Raw genomic sequence first — 17,500 nt, forward strand, 5'->3', positions numbered from 1 at the left:
TTCTCCTCCTTCCTTTTTTTTCCACTTCGATTCGCTGTCCAAGCAAATTGAAAGTAATAAATTTGTTAGATCGATAGTATGCGAAAAAAATTATATAATATATAATTTATTTACGTAAAATATATAATTTTATTACGTATAATATCGTATACGATCGATTGTTATATTAAAAGAATTAAGAACGTGAATGTTATAAATAATTATTTATTTTTATATATGTATATATATATATATATATATATATATATAAATTTATTTTTGCAATATCTATTTAATGATTATGAGATATAAATTATATAATATTATCGTTAACAGATTTGTATATATTTTTACTTTGAGATCGATCTATAATTTATAAACATATAGAAAATGAATATGATCAATAAGCAAATATACAATTATTATCAATTCACATTGTAGAGATTTAAAAGCAATTAATTTTCAATTGGTCAAATTAAACGTTATATATGATTCATTCTGTGTAATATATACACATGTATCAATAAATAAATTATTAATCGATAGTTTCACGTGCTTTAACGGATGTTACACAACGAATGTCATCACATCGTTGACAAAATCATTCTATTGTCTTCCAATAACAATTGGAAAGAGATAAAAGTCATTACTTTTTCAGATAAATCAGATGAATTTAATTCATGATTTGTCTTGCGTCAACGTTGACGTATCATAAATTTGCTTTTTCTTTTTTCAGTCTCTCTCTCTCTCTCCCTTGAATTTTAAATAGACATCGTTAGAAAAAAAAAAAAAAAAAAAAGGAAAGAGTATTTTATTTTGTACGAAAAATTGATCGAAATATAATTATTAATGTTATTACTAATTGATTAATTAGTAATGACATTTGATATATCTCAAGAATTACATTTAATTCATTGAATTGGCAAGTAAAAAAAAAAAAGTTAAAAAATGTTTTTCCATTCAGTCTGATCGTTGACTTCATCGTCCATCAATCGATTTATTGAGTGAAATGAAAATCTTCTCTAATTGTATTTTTATATTTTATTGATATCGCATTATATTTTTCATAATAACGAATAAAAGATAAATAAAATATCGATAAGAATAAATGATTATAGTTTTCTCTTGAAAAATATTGGATTGGCCAAATAATTATGTATTAATGTCGGAATTTTTAATATAAATAAGATATTAGCGTTGTTTATTTGGATATTGAAAAAAAAAAAATTTCTATTGTTTACTTATTTAATATTATATCAAATATATTAAAAAATTTACTGTGTTCAATTTATTTACTTATTTATTTATTTATTTATTTATTTATTTATTTATTTACTTGTTAAAAATACAATAGTGTGTAATTATTCATATCTATACAGAATATCGTAATATTTTCAATGAGAAAAAAAAAAGAATTATCAATTAAAAATTTACTTCGGCATTAATCGTAATGACCAATCCGATAATTATTTTATGCAATTTTACGTCTTTAGAAGAATAGCAGCACCGAACAAAAAAAAAAAAAAAAAAAGAAAAAAGAGAATACTTAACAAAATACTTATCGATTTAATATCTTCGAATGGCTTACGATTGATTTCAAATAATCATTCGTATATAGATCATTCGTATAGATTCAATTTTGAAAATTCAATTTTGACGATGTTGTTTTTCGACGATATTTCCGAAGATCTATCCTTCTTTCTTTTTTTCTTTTTTATTTCTTCTTTTTTTTCTCTTTTTTTTTTTTTTTTTTTTTTGATTCTTCTTCTGGTCGATCGTCACGAATGAGAACGTCACGAACGAACAGCTTTCTTCCGCGCTCGATATCGTTCAAAAAAGAACGAGCTTATTCGATCGTCCAAGTTTCGTGATAGATATACAGGAATGACAGAGAGAAAGAGAGAGAGAGAGAGAGAGAGAGAGAGAGAGAGAGAGAGAGAGAGAGAGAGAGAGAGAAAGAGAAAGAGAAAGAGAAAGAGAAAGAGGAAGAGAGAAAGAGAGAGAGAGAGAGAGAAAGAGATTTCGTTATCAGTCTCGAATTCTGTCCTTTCCTGTGAAAGCATCACGGTCAATTTCGGTAGGACAAAATTTCGTTTGCAATCAAGCTGTGTGTCACGAACGATCGATCGAACGATCAAACGATCGATCGATCGAACGTTCGAACGTTCGATCGATCTCTCGTTCGCTCGCACGTTCGCTCGCTCACTCGCTCGATTGCTAGTCCCCAACTGATATGGTGTTTCTTGTCAGTTTTCCCATTCGCGAAGGGATCAAACCAGGGAATCTTCGATAACGTTACGAAAGCGTTATTGACGTTTACCGATTACGAACATTTTACCGAGGTCATACGGTAGTCATCGATCGTTTTCGACAGCCTCACAGATATTTATCATTGTTAACTGTTAAAATTGAAAATAAATATCTCTCTTTCTCACTCTCTCTCTCTCTCTGTCTCTCTCTTTCTCTCTCTCTCTCTCTCTATATATATATATGTCTCTATGTATTTATCTATACATAATGAGTAAAACACGAACAATCATTACAAGTATTTATAATCCAAACTTATCTATGACTAATCATTTTTTAATCGATCTCGATAATTATGACCATTATTGTTCTTTCTGTACGTATTGTAAACTGATAATTATAAAAATAGTAAGACGATCAAAACAAAAAAAAAACAAAAAAAAAAGAAAAAGGAATGAAGGAAGGAGAGAAGAGAATTAATTATTTCCATAAATTTCATATAGCAATTATCTAATTATTATTACTATTATTATTATTATTATTATTATTATTATTATTATTATTATTATTATTATTATTATTATTATTATTATTATTATTATTATTATTATTATTATTATTATTATTATTATTATTATTATTATTATTATTATTATTACTATCCTGTTTTGATAATGTTTTCTATTTAAATCACTTTCACAACAACTTACACGTATACTTATACGTTCGATCATATATAATCCGACATTATTATACGATCATTCATTCTCGTTTGTCGTTTATTAATATATTTGGAATTTAAAAAAAAAAAAAAAAAAAAAAAGAAAAAAAAAAGAAAAAAGAAAAGAGAGAGAAAATAAATAAGAAAACTTGACAACTAATATTACCTACTATAATATATTTCTCTCGTATCGATAAGAAATATCATTAATTATATTTTTAATAAAATAATCGATCTGAACTAATTCGATAGGAATTTCTTTTCGTAAATGATATTATATATAATACATATTGGTATACCAACTATACTGATATAGACATATATACATTGACATCAAAGTAGACGCACATATCTATCGAGTAACAGAGCATTCGATGCTCGTCGATCATTGTTAACGTTCGATGATACTCGAGCATTGTCGATGTGAAGTGATTATTAACGCCTACGTTCTCTACAATCAACATGATCGATATCCGTTCACCCTACATACACACACACACACACACACACACACATATATTTATATATATATAAATATATATATATATATATATATATATATATATATATATATTTAGGTATCCTAAATGCACATACAAGTGTACTCGACAATATATAGAGTTGCACTGTTGACAGTAATCCATGTAACACAATTATTTCTACAGTCAAGAATGTACGATTGACTTCTACGAGGACATTAAATCTCTAACAATGATGTAACGAATCCACCCTTGCCGAAAACGAGTTTGGCGTACAATCAAACTCTTGTCTAGATTGCCTTAACGATCCATATAACTACCGTCATATGTCACGTTATCTCTTCTATTATCAAAAGAATAATAGACGACGTTAGCTCGTAAAAGTTTTTCATTTCATTCATAGAATAAAATCTACAAATTAATACATCGTTGAAAATTACACAATTTATCTCTAAGATTTGATAATTCGCGATCTAACGATTTTTTTTATTTCTCTTTTTATTCTTTCTTTTTCTTTTTTTTTTTTTTTTGTCTTCGTCTCTTCAAAAAAAAAAAAATTTATTATGTGAGACGTATATTCGTTATCGATGAATTATTAATATTTTCGAATGAAAAGTAATTATTCGTTTTATTTTCTAACAAGAGTGAAATAAAAACTTGGAAAATATAGATTTATATGTTAGATTAATGTCGATATTATAAATAAATCAATAATTTTATTATTTGTTATTTCTCTGAAAAGATTTTATTTCATTCGTAGAATAATATTTTAACGTTAATTCTAGTTAATTTAAACAATCTAACTTTTTCTTTTTCTTTTTCTTTTTTTTTTCTTTCTTTGGAACGTAACTTCATAATAAAACCTATTCCTTGTTAGTGGATATTAATATTTTTTGTGTTTTTTTCTTTTTTTTTTTTTTTTTTTTTAATACAAAGTAATTATTTTATTTTGTTTCGAAAAATTTAACTATAGATTTATATTACATACACGTACAATAGTAAAATTCGATAATTAAAGTCAAGATAATAGAATCATGTTTTTTTTCTATTAATAAAAAAATAGATATGAAATTTTTTTAAATTTAAAATAATTATTTTTTTCATTTCGAAGAAGTCAAATAAAATGTAAATTTACGAGCTATATCAATGTTATATGATAGTAATTCGATGATAAAATAAATCACGAAAATAGAATCATCCTTGTTTCTATTTACTAACAATAAAAAAAGAATATACATACATATATACATATATATATATATATATATATATATATATATATATATATGTACAATTTTACAGTACATAAACTTAGTAACATATGCCACGATATATCTTCTTTTTATCAAAATAAAAAAGACGATGACGTATCTCATAAAAATTTTATTGAGAGAAAAGAATCTTTCGGAATATTTTTTACTAGTCTATAACCTACATATTTCTTTTCTTTTTTTTTTTTATCATCTCTTTAAACAAATCTCTTAAATAACGTCAAATCATTTCCAATATGATTCAATATTAAATAATTTTAATTTTTCGAATGATAAAGTAATTAATTTCTTTTTTTTTGTTTCCTTTTTTTTTTTTTTTTATTTCGATTAAGTGAAATAAGATTCTGAAAAAATGCAGATTTACAGGCGTCTTAAAAGGACGAAAATATAATTGTCCTTTTTTCTATTTAGTATTAATAAAAAAAAAAAAAAAAAAAAAAAAAAAAATACAAAATCATATACAAGCTGATAATAAAATATATAAACTTAGGAACGATTATTTCTAATAAAATTTATAGAATTAAGAATTGTTTATACCTTATCGAACAAGTAATAAATCGATGTTTATCACGTTGAGCAGGTATAATAATAATAATAATAATAATAACAAAGACTGATATAAAGCAATAGCTTGACTATAGTTACGGCAACGTTCATGACAATGTTAACCATTATCGACGACGAGTAATAGTCATTTACCGTTATCAAGCTTCGTCCAGGTCCCAACGGAGGGTCTTAGCCCTTCTCAAATATATAGTTCTTTGACATTGATCTTAAATTAGAATTGCTTACACGAATTATTAACAATATGACATTGGATCGTCCTTTAACAAAGGAATTATCCTTATGGTACATACGTGAAGAGTGATGATGAATTAAATCGAATGAAAAATCTTTAAATAATTTTCATCGTAGAATTTTTTCATGAAAAATATTAAATATTTTCATTTTCTTCATAATTAATATTTAATCGTTAACAATTTCGTGATTAATAATTTTTTAATGTTACAAATTTTCTCTTCTCTTCTTTTTTTTTCTTTTTTTTCTTTTTTGAATTATTTTCGAGAAGATTTAATATCAATGAAATGAAATTTGTTCATACACATTTGACATTTTCATATATTTTTCATAATCGTACGAAGGAAATCTCTAATTAATCCTTAAAGATAAGACATATAAAAAGAAATCTCTTTGAAAGGATTTTATAAGTACGAGATGTAGGTGTATTTTTCTTTTTTTTTAATCATATACAAAAAAAAAAAAAAAGAAATAATACAAGAGAAAAAAAATAATGGGGGAAAAAAATAAGAAGAAGGACATGAACAAATAAGTTCGTTCAAGAAAGAAATAAAGAAAGAAAGAAAGAAAGAAAGGAAAAAAAAAGCTACGGGGATTAAAGTCGTACAGATATTTGGTCAATTTTAAGTACACAAAGTTATCGTTAATCCCATGACATGTACATGAAAGAGAAAGAAACAAAAAGAAAAACAAAGACGTCGGTGAAATATGAACTATAAGATTGAATTAAGGAAAGAATAATAATAATAATAATAATAATAATAATAATAAGAATAATAATAATAATGATGATGATGATGATGATAAAACAAAATAAAATGATTGAAAAAGATATTTAAAAAAAAAAAAAATAATAATAACGATAATAATAATATCAAATGAAATTGATCAATCTGTCGAGAAGAGCTTAGCAGAAGAAAAAGATAAATAAGTAAAGAAAAAAAAAACAGAAAAAAAAAAAGAAAAAAAAACAAACCTAATTAAAACAAAACCGAAGAACGTTCTCGTGATTATCGAACTTTTCGAACGTTTACCTTCGATAATGATAATAATAATAATAATAATAATAATAATAATCATTATTATCAGTAACATATATTATCGACAGTATCGTTTAGTTACATTGTTTACATCCAAAAGCCAAGTAGAGTATCGGTGAGCTTATAACCGTAATCAATTCTCTTTGTGTAACGATCGGGACACAGCGTATGTAAGCATCTAACTGTTCGTAATATCAAAGCTGCTTAGAATACATAATAGGAGGTAAACCAACGTCTAATATGTACGTTTTGGAAGGATGACTAATACACTTCTAGTATTAGGCTAACATAAATTACATACCTACGTATACACGTATGTACGTACATATATATATATATATATATATATATATATATATACACATGCGTACATACATGCATAGATAGATTGGTAGATCTTCACTAAAAGATGATTTAGAATCCAGTGATAAGAACTTTTGTGTAACAAAACACAATTAATCAAAGAGATTCCTAAATCAACTTGGTTTTGGTTTAAACAGATTTTATAAAATCCTATTCTCTCTCTCTCTCTCTCTCTCTCTCTCTCTTTCTCTCTCTTTCTCTCTCTCTCTCGTGTTTACTTTTTTGTTTATTAAATTTCATTATATCGAACGTATCAGTGAATACTGACCAACGTGTAATGTACTACTTACGCAAGCGCACATACATATTGTTCTCTGCGTAATCGATGTCTGCTTCTGCACAGTAGAGTAGTGGGAGAGAAAAACAAAGAGAGAGAGAGAGAGAGAGAATGAGAGAGAGAGAGATTGATATAGAGACAGAAATCCTGCCAAAATCTGGTTTTTATATGGAAACTATAATATGTGATAACACGACTGGGTATCTAAAACATTCTATTAAGGATTTCTACGTTATACGATGAATGATGATATTAAACAAGGGACAAAGAAAATTTCAAAGCAAAAAAACAAATATATGATATTACGAAAATTGTAAAAGTTTATTCGAATAAAAAAAAAAAAAAAAAAACAATGAGAGAGAAAGAGAGAGAAAGAGAGAGAAAGAGAGAGAGAGAGAGAGAGAGAGAGAGAGAGAAAGGATCGTTCGAAATTTCTATCAGTGAAAACGAACCGCAAACTTTTTCATGTCATCGTGAATCCTCTTTAAACACATACATATGTAAGTACATACACGGAAAAGAGACAAGGTAACGCATACACAAACATAGACACACACACACACACACACACACACACACATACACACATGCATACATATACGCACGCACATACGTATAATACATAGAATAGAGTAGAAGAGAGATTAGAATCGATTTCTAATAGTTGATCGATCTGTGATTTAACGTGTGTACTGACAAGTGTCCTTTTCTTTTTTTTTTTACTTATTTTTTTTTTCTTTTTTTTTTTTTTTCTTTTTTCTTTTTTCTTTTCTCCTCTCTTCCTTAAACCATGTTTCAGGTATCGTGGATAAAGCGTAAGACTGTTCAGGAATTATTGACGGTCGGTCTGATAACGTACGCTAACGACGAGCGCTTTCAAGCGATTCACTTTCACCACAGCGAGGATTGGACGTTGCAAATAAAATACGTACAGGGAAGAGACGCGGGACTTTATCAGTGCCAAGTGTCAACGCATCCACCTACAAGCATATTTTTGTTTCTCGAGGTTGTCGGTAAGCATTGACAGTTTTTATATAACAGATAAAATATTATAATGGTAGCTTAACTTCTTTTTTTTTTTTTTTTTTTTTTTTTTTATTTTTTTCTTCCCGTTCTCTCCAACCCACCCACCCCCACCCCTATCCGCCCACATTTCCCCGTCAGATAACGACGAAATTCGAAGAGAATTATTATTTTCATTGAGAATTTATATTCGAGGAAGAAGAAAAAGAAAGAAAGGAGGAAGGACAGAAAGTAATTTGAATTAATCGTTTTTGTCTCTTCTTCTTTTTTTTTTTTTTTTTTTCTTTCTTTCTTTTTTTTTCTATCTTTCTTTCTTTCTATTTTTTTTATTCATTCCTTTCTTCTCCCGTCGATCAACTCGCGGATGAATTATTAAAACGTAAATGAGATGAGTTAGTGGATGGTGTTGGGTTGTATTTTTTGGTTTCTTTTTTCTTTTATTTCCTTTCCCCCCTCACCGATCCAGCCCTCCCCTAATGAGTCCGCCCACTCGAAAAAAACATCGGAATAATGGTTAAGCAATTTTATCGTTAAGCGTGCACGCGTGCCATTAAATAGCTCGTCGAGGATTTTAATAACGAGTGTTTTCGTGCAATTAACGTTCCGAGTTTGCTACTCATCGTAATTATCAAGTCGATTACATTTAATTCAACCGAGAATCGGTCGAACCTATTTCGAAATCTATTCATTCGTAGCTTCTATTCGTTCTGTTAAAGATACCCTTCTCGCAAAATTAAAATGCAACAATATTGAAACGTTTGTAAGTGGGGGATAAAAAGGAAATGATATTTTGCGGTCATTATAGAGAAAAACGTAAGGGATAGGAAAAGTGAGGTGAAAGAATTAAAGGAAAGAGGGTGGGGGGGAAAAAAAAAGAATTAAAAAGAGAAGGGGGGAAATGCAAGGAAAAAAAAAAAAAAGAGAGAAAAAAAGAAGCAAACAAGAAAAGAAAAATAAAAAGAAAAAGAAAAGAAGTCATTTAATCGAGTCTCTGTCTCAAAGACAAAAGGATTGTTGGATACTCTTGTAAGATCCAATGTCGGGATAAAGTAATTTCGTTAAAAGACCAAGAGAGTTCTCTTTTCCGATTTTACTTTCTCTCTCTCTCTCTCACTCTCTCTCTCTTTCTCTATCTATTTATCTATCTATCTGTCTATCTATTTGTCTTGCTCTCGCGAAAATTATGACAATAAGGACTAAGAATTATTGCGTATAAATTATGCGTATAAATGTCTCGTCTCGTCTCGTCTCGTCTCATTAATAATAGATAATCGATAGGAAAATTGCGTATATGTACGTCAACAAAAAAAAAAAAAAAAAAAAAAGAAAGAAAAAAATAAATAAATAAAGAAAGAAAGAAAGAAATATTGAAATATTGATCTACAAGCATGCAAATAAGTATATGCTTACGTAGAATAGAAGATGAAGAAAAAAAAAAAAAAAAAAAAAAAAAATAAAGATAGAAAGAGAGAACATACCCAAGAAATAGCTTATCTTAGTATTCATAAAATGCATGTTTCTAAGAGATGTAAAGATTTTCTGATAAGAAATCAACGTTACTATCTTGTTCACGCATACACACACGCACACACACGCACACACATTCTCATACACATAAACATTCTTATACTTGTTCGCTTAGTCGTTCGTTCTCCTTTTTTTTTTCTTTTTTTTTTTTTCTTTTTTCTTTTTATATCGAACAACAAGTAGTAGTAGGTATTCTCTAAGCCTTCGGGCGAAACGGCTTTGAGAACGGCTTAAAGAAGTAACGTAGAACTACTTTCTTCCAGTTCCAACCTTTTGAAGAATTTTTTTCTTTTTTTTCTTTTTTCTCTTTTTTTTTTTTTTTTTTTTTTTGGCAACCTTTACCTTCGCGGAATGGTTTACGAGCCACGGCGAAATCCAAAACCAAATGTTTGCATTTATTTTTGAACCATGTCGTACAATTTCTCCAATGGAATATCTTCTTCATTTTTTTTCTCTTTCAATCCTTATTTCAGTTCATCGTGATCGTCATCGTCAACGTCATTATATCATATCATTTGTCATCATCCAAAAACTTATCACGTTCAGTATTATTCTGGGTTGCATTTGTTATTCTCAAAAAAAGAAGGCCCTTACGAGCAACGTCATTAAAGTATTATTTATTATTATTATTATTATTATTATTATTATTATTATTATTATTATTATTATTATTATTATTTATTTATTTTGTTCTTTTTTCTTTTCTTTTCTTTTTTATTAGTTTAGTTTAATTTATTGAAAATAAATTAAAGTTATAATAAATAAATGCAGACATTACCGCGTAACGTAAATTTTTATTTCAGTAATATAGAAATATATAAAAGGCAAGTAGTATCGTAAGGTTTTAAAATAATGATTCCATATTCTTTTTCATTTATTTATTTATTTATTTATTTATGTATTTATGTATTTATTTATTTATGTATTTATTTATTTATTTATTTATTTAAATACTTTAATTTATTGAAAATAAAAGTGCGAACATTTTCTTGTAATAATATACTTCTCATTTCAATAAAATAGAAATATATAAAAGGCAAGTAATGTAAGGTTTTGAAATAACATTTACATACGCTTCATTTATTTATTTATTTATTTGTGTATTTTTTATTAGTTCTTTGACAATAAAAGTGCAAACGTTTCCCCGTAAAATAATTCTCATTTTAATAAAATAGAAATATATATATATATATATATATATATATATATATATATATATATATGTGCGTAAGAAAAGCAGTATAAGGTTTTGAAATAATGGTTCTCATATAAAAACGAGGTCCCAGCTTGCACGCTTAATATGCCTTATGATAGATACAGCCCTGCATGAGTTTTGTTTCTTTTCTTCCTCCGTTTATTTTTTTTTTTCTTCTTCTTTTCTATTCTTTTTTTTCTTTCTTTTTTTTTCTCTCTCTCTTAACCGAGACTCATACGTTTTTATCCTCGAATTTCAATGAAAGAAGGGAAAGAAAAAAAAAAGGAGAAAAAAAAAAATAAATAAATAAAAAATAAGAGGATGGTAAAGATCTTGGCAAAAGACGTTCGAAGAAAAAAATTTACGTAGGTATAGCCTCGAATTACAGGGCGTGAATCTTCTTCTTTCTCTTCCTTTTTTCTTTTCTTTTTTCTTTTTTTTTTTACACTTTTTATTTTTTCCTTCCTTTTCTCTTTTTTTCTTTTTTTTCCTTTTTGTTTTTTTTCCTCCGCCTATCCCTCTATTTTCTTCCTTCCACTTTCTCGGTTAGTGTACACACCTCCCCCTCCCCCCCCAAACCTTTTACACGAATTTATTCTCGCTTAGATATTTGCATTTAGATTTCACATCGACCTCGCGGCCAACGCGATCTATTTTACTATTACTTTTTCTACTACTTTATTCTACTTACCTATCCTTCTTTATTTCTCTTCTTCGTTTCTTTTTTCTCTCTTCCCTTCTTTTTGTTTTTCTCTTTCTTCTTTTTTCTTTTCCTCCCTTTCCTCCTTCCTTCTTCTTTTCTTTCGTTTTGTTTCTTTCCTATTTCTCATTCGCCATACTTCATCCTATGTATCACCCGAAGGATCACCCAGATTGCCAGAAATCCACTTCGTACGGTTTGCGATCTATAAGGTCGCGAACTTTTTACGATCCTTCAAAGATTTCTGTCTCTCTCTCTCTCTCTCTCTCTCTCTCTCTCTCTCTCTCTCTCTCTCTCTTTCTCTCTTTCTTTTTTCGCTTAGGCAAACTTTTGCGCGCGAGATACGTCGACCCGCGTAAAGCTCCAAGATTAAATTGGATAAACGTGAAAGGTCGTGTCGGAATGAATGTACCAATGAAACAAAAGGAATTTCGTATTGCAATCTCCCAATAGTATATACATACATATATACATATATTTATGCATGTATATATATATATATATATATATTTGCATAAATGTAAGTATGTATTTGTGTATCTATCTCAATTGCCCGAGATGATTTCAAGATGTAAAGATTTTTTTTTCTATTTTTTTTCTCTTTTGGACTTCTTTTTACCCAGGAAAATTTTTCCAAAATATTAATGAGATTTCGAATCGTCGAAATGAGCGATAACTTAACGAAATATAATAAAAATTTAAATGAAGGAAAGAATGCGAGAAGCTTACGTGAATTCACCGACGACATACCGAAACGTACGATATCTCGATGTTATCATTTTTTCTCTTTTTTCCGGTTTTTTTTTTTTTTTTTTTTTTTTTTTTTTTTTTTTTTAAACAAAAATATGATTATCCTTCATTGTTTTTCAACGATAAGTAGTTATATAGATAAGTAGTTATATACACTCGACGAAGTTTATTTTTTGTGTAATCGAGAACGATGCAATAACGTTCGATTGGATTATTGTATGTTTTATAACTTTTTATATCAAAACAAATATATATGCGAAGCATAAAAATAAAAAAATATATGTATGTATTATAAAGAGATCACGTATCTCTCTCTCTCTCTCTCTCTCTCTCTCTCTCTCTCTTTCTCTCTCTCTATTTTCGTAAAACAAATAAAATGTTTCGAAAAAGTGATTGATCGTGATTGTACGTTCGAATAAACAAAAAATCAAATCTAAGAGTAAAAAGAAAAAAAACCAAGGAGAAAATAGAAGAAGAGGAAGAAGAAGAAGAAGAAGGAGGAGGAGAAAAAAAAATAAGAATTACTTTTCTCGAAAGATATACACACACACACACACACATACATATATATACATATATAAAGAGAGAGATAGAGAGAGAGAGAGAGAGAGAGAGAGAGACAGAGAAAGAGATAGTGCCATTGAAAGTGGCTTACTGACGATATTTGGCAACGACGAGAACTCATGGCCCTTTTCCAAGGTAGGATAGTGTATTCGATGCGTTTAAGCTCGATCCAAATCTTTCGATAGTATTGGTCGATTCGCATTTGGCCGTGACAGCAATGGGAAGGAGTTCTCTCTCTCTCTCTCTCTCTCTCTCTCTCTCTGTGTGTCTAAAGGTAAAAGCATGTCAAAGGCCGTCATTGGGTGTCGACTTGGTGTTTACCTTGCTACATAACACCTGATCCTATAACCTTCTGCCGCGAACGTGTGTCACCCTTTCTCAGCATTCTCCTCTTGCAACCACCCACACACATCTAACTCTAAAATCTCGATCCTCTTATACTTGGTCAACGACCAACGGTTTAACTTAAAATTTCTAAAGCCTTGACTCTCTCTCTCTCTCTCTCTCTCTCTCTCTATATATATATATATATATATATATATATATATATATATATCACTCTCTAACACAAAGCTTTTACCACTTCAAACCTACATACACTGTGTTCCTCTCTCTCTCACTCTTTCTTTCTCTCTTTTATGCACAATATAATACATATATTCTATATATACATATATATATATATATATATATATGTCTACATAATGATACATATATCCTTTATATATATATATATATATATGTGTGTGTGTGTAAGAATGTTTCAAAACAATATGGTCAATAACCAATATCCACATTGAACAAATATAAAATAAAAGATACGATCGATCTTCAAAGATGTTTCCAAGACATAATCGTTTTTCGTGATACTGTTAACTTTCCGTTCCTGTCACTCATCAACACTTATCTCATCTAATTTCAATGAGAAAAATAATTTCTTTTTTTTTTTTTTCTTTTTCTCACACCTAAATAAATCTAATTGATCGTATGAGATTGATCTCAATTAATCGAACCCATAGATCCTCGTACTTACTTAAATTCAATAGATCTTCCAATAGATCCAAAGGATCGGGGATAGATATATGGTATATATTTAAATATATAGCACGTAACAGTTATAGTACGTAACGTTGAATTGTTTCACGAGGGATTTGACAAAAAAAAAAAAAAAAAAAAAAAAAAAAACAAAAAAAAAGAAAAAAAAATAGGAAAAAGAAACGAAAAGAAAATTCGCATGGAAAAAATAACATCGTCTATAAGACGTTTAAAAAGTTCTATTCGTTTTTTCGTACTCGCTATATTTTCCGTCAAAATTGAAAGCATTTAACGTCGATTCACATGTGTAAATCGCGTAACAACGTGTTAAAGATTAATATAATAATTAAAAGACAACGAAAAGAGAATTAAAAAGGAACCAAAGAAAGAAAAAGAAAAAAAAAAAAATGGCTGTGTCTAGCGAAAGAAGGATCACATACAAGGGCATTCATTCACGTATTATACTTACGTTTGCACGGACTTTATTTTTTTCTTTTTATTTTTTTGTTGTCTCTTTTTTTTATCCTAAATTATAACCCACCATATTTCTGAAATATCCTGCATCATACAAAGGGTGTCTCCCGCTCGAGGCGAATTATGCGTTCTATTATTATTATTATTATTATTATTATTATTATTATTATTATTATTATTATTATTATTATTGTTATTATTATTATTATTATTATTATTATTATTTACCGAACTATAATAGTTTTGAAACGAACTTTCCCGAATTAGTTGTAGTTCGTTTCGATAAAAAGAAAAAATGTTTCAAAAATAAAAAAAAAAAAAAAAGAAAAATAAAAAAAAGAAAAAAGAATAAAATTTCATTTGTTTCGAGAAAAAGGACAAGAGGTAATCGGGCAATCGGACGAGATGAAGGGCTGGTAGTGAATGTATGTTACATCTTACCGTGGTTATAAATCTTCTTTAGATTCGACTTTTTACGAAGAACTCTACACGTCGTTTTTATCAGATAGACGAGTCGTAGTTCAACTTTCGTAGTTCGAGAGTTCTCGTCGAAGACGACGCTTTGATCTCTTTCAAATGTACAGTTTCGTATTAAGAAAAAAAAAAAAAAAAAAAAAAGAGAGAAAAAAGAGAGAGGGAAAAAAGGAAAAAAACAAAAACGTCACATTTGTGTATGTGACATTTAATTTTTTTTTTTTTTTTTGGTTTTTTTATTTAAACGTCCTATAGTTTTTGAAAACAATTGTTGTCCGTAAACTTTTCGAAATGGGAGTAAGTTTCATTGGAAACATTGTTTTTTTTTTTCTTAAACGTACTATAATTTTTGGAAATAATTGTTGTAAAACTCATGAAACAGGGGTAAGTTACATTGGAAACATCAGTTTTTTTTTTCTTTTTTTTTTTTTTTTTTAACGCGCTACTATAGCTTTTGAAAATAATTGTTATTCGTAAACTTTTCGAAATAGGAGTAAGTTTCATTGGAAACATCGGTTTTTTTTTTTTTCTTTAACATGCTACTATAGTTTTTGGAAATAACGTAAACTTCAAATGGGACACTCTCAATATATATATCTAGCTATATATATTTGTATATATATATATATATATATGTACACACACACACACACACACACACATAAATATATATCTTTCTCGATTTCTCGTTTTTCTCGATTTCTCTCTTCTACCTTACAAGGTCTAACGGGAAATGCTGCTGACGTAGGATTTAAGTAACGACCGCAAACGGTAACGATCGTAAGAATTCATGGCTCAACAAATATGTCACCTTTCGATCGCACAAACGAACGAACGAACAAACCAACGAATGAACAAACCAACGAACGAACGGACAGACGAAGGTTGAATATTTTCACTTCCTTCCTTCTTTCCTTCCTTCCTTCCTTCCTTCCTTCCTTCCTTTTGTCGTATCTTCGAAATTAAAGCTTACCTTGGAAATTCGAGAGATCTTTCTGAAATTCGCGTGCACCAAACATCAAAATTTCATAGTGCCATAACATTATTTATCGTATGAAATAATTACAAAATACGATTTCATACGTCAAGCATACTTTCTTGATTTTATTACTTCCTTGATTTTATTACTTCCTTTTGGATCATTCTCTCGCGTATTGTAATGAACAACAAAATCTATTTTCTATTTCTCATTAGAGATTATCAAGCGACGTTATCGTGATAATAATAAACAATAAATTTATCCTCACATATTACGTCTTATATTTATTTAAGCTCTGTTTCTTACGTAATTCACGTCAGTCTCTCTCTCATAGTCTCTCGGTTTTTTTTTACCTTTTTGTTTACGTTTAAATTAATTCCATCGAACGTACGTACGTATGCATTAGAAATAAAAAGAGAAATGTTTCTTTGATGACGAATGATGATACATGGCAGGGAAGCAATGGTTGCTTCGTTTGGAGGAATTTCATTTTCTCCTTTTTTTTTCTTTTTTTTTTTTTTTTCATATTCGATATCTATTGATTAATGTTTTTCACTGTTTTCTCTTTTTTCCTTTTTGTTTTTTTCTGATTTTCTTTTTGACTTATAATTATTTCACGTTCAAATTGCAAAATTGAAAGTACCGGTCTAGTAATAAGTGTCCTGCAAAAAGGGAGATTGATTTTTTTATTTTTCTCTTTTTTTTTATGTATTTATTTGTTTGTTTGAATTTTTTGTTTTTTATTTTTTTTTATCCTTTCTTTCTTTCTTTCTTTTTTTCTTTCTTTTTCTTTTTTTTTTTTTTTTTTCTATCACTCGGTCCCATCCAGGGACTTTTATATCGGGCTCTGTGGACTATTATTTTCTTTTTCCCTTTGTTTCTGCATTTTGTTTTCTTTTATTTTTCTTTTCTTTTTTTTTTTTCTTGTTCTTTTTTCCTTTTTCTTTCGTTCTTTCTCGCGTCAACGTCCTTCGACGTTACTTCGTTTAAACGTTTTCATCGTATCGATAAACGTTCGAAAAAACGAAACAAGTTTTCAATTTTGGTTTCGCAAGTAGGTATTGTCTTCCTTTTATCTTTTTCTTTCTTCCTTTTTTTTTTTCTTTTCTTTTCTTTTCTTCGCTCTTCCCCTTCTTCTTTATTTTATTTCCATAAAATTCTTTCGATTTAACGTTCGGTGATTAAATTCGAACGAAAGAAAATGCCCGATTTCATTCGACTACGACGATAGGATTCTAAATGCGGTTAAAGGGAATTTCATTTTGGACCGTTTCTCCCCCAAATGCTACTGGAAATAACATTCGAAACGAATTCTCTATCCATGACAGCTCTCAACAATTGGTTACGATGGAAAAAAAAAAAAAAAAAAGAAAGAAAAAAGAAAAAAGAAAAAATTAAAAAAAATAGAAAGGATCAAAAAATTGAAAAAAAAAAGGAAAAAAGGAAAGAACGAAAATGAGGAAAGAATCGAGTGAATTAAATTTGTAAATTATTTTTTTTTTTTTATTGAAAAGGATCGTTCGTTAGAAAAAAAAAGAAAAAAAAAAAAAAAAAAGAAGAAGAAAGAAAAAAAGAAAAAAATTTGGATAGAAATTTTCTTCTAC

The 17,500-nt window shown here is 28.3% G+C and overlaps 1 protein-coding gene across 1 annotated transcript in view; it reads left to right on the top strand.

Annotated features, from left to right (window-relative positions):
- LOC118440669 (fatty acyl-CoA hydrolase precursor, medium chain) overlaps window positions 1–17,500 on the top strand; it is a 93,223-nt gene that overhangs the window by 20,967 nt on the left and 54,756 nt on the right. Inside the window, exon 2 of the mRNA XM_085658349.1 lies at window positions 8,043–8,188. Coding sequence (XP_085514475.1) covers window positions 8,043–8,188 — 146 coding nt within the window. The remainder of the gene's footprint in view (window positions 1–8,042; window positions 8,189–17,500) is intronic.

The sequence above is a fragment of the Vespa mandarinia genome, chromosome 7, assembly GCF_050613455.1.
Source record: "Vespa mandarinia isolate Hongniang chromosome 7, ASM5061345v1, whole genome shotgun sequence".
NCBI classification, from domain to species: Eukaryota; Metazoa; Arthropoda; class Insecta; order Hymenoptera; family Vespidae; genus Vespa; species Vespa mandarinia.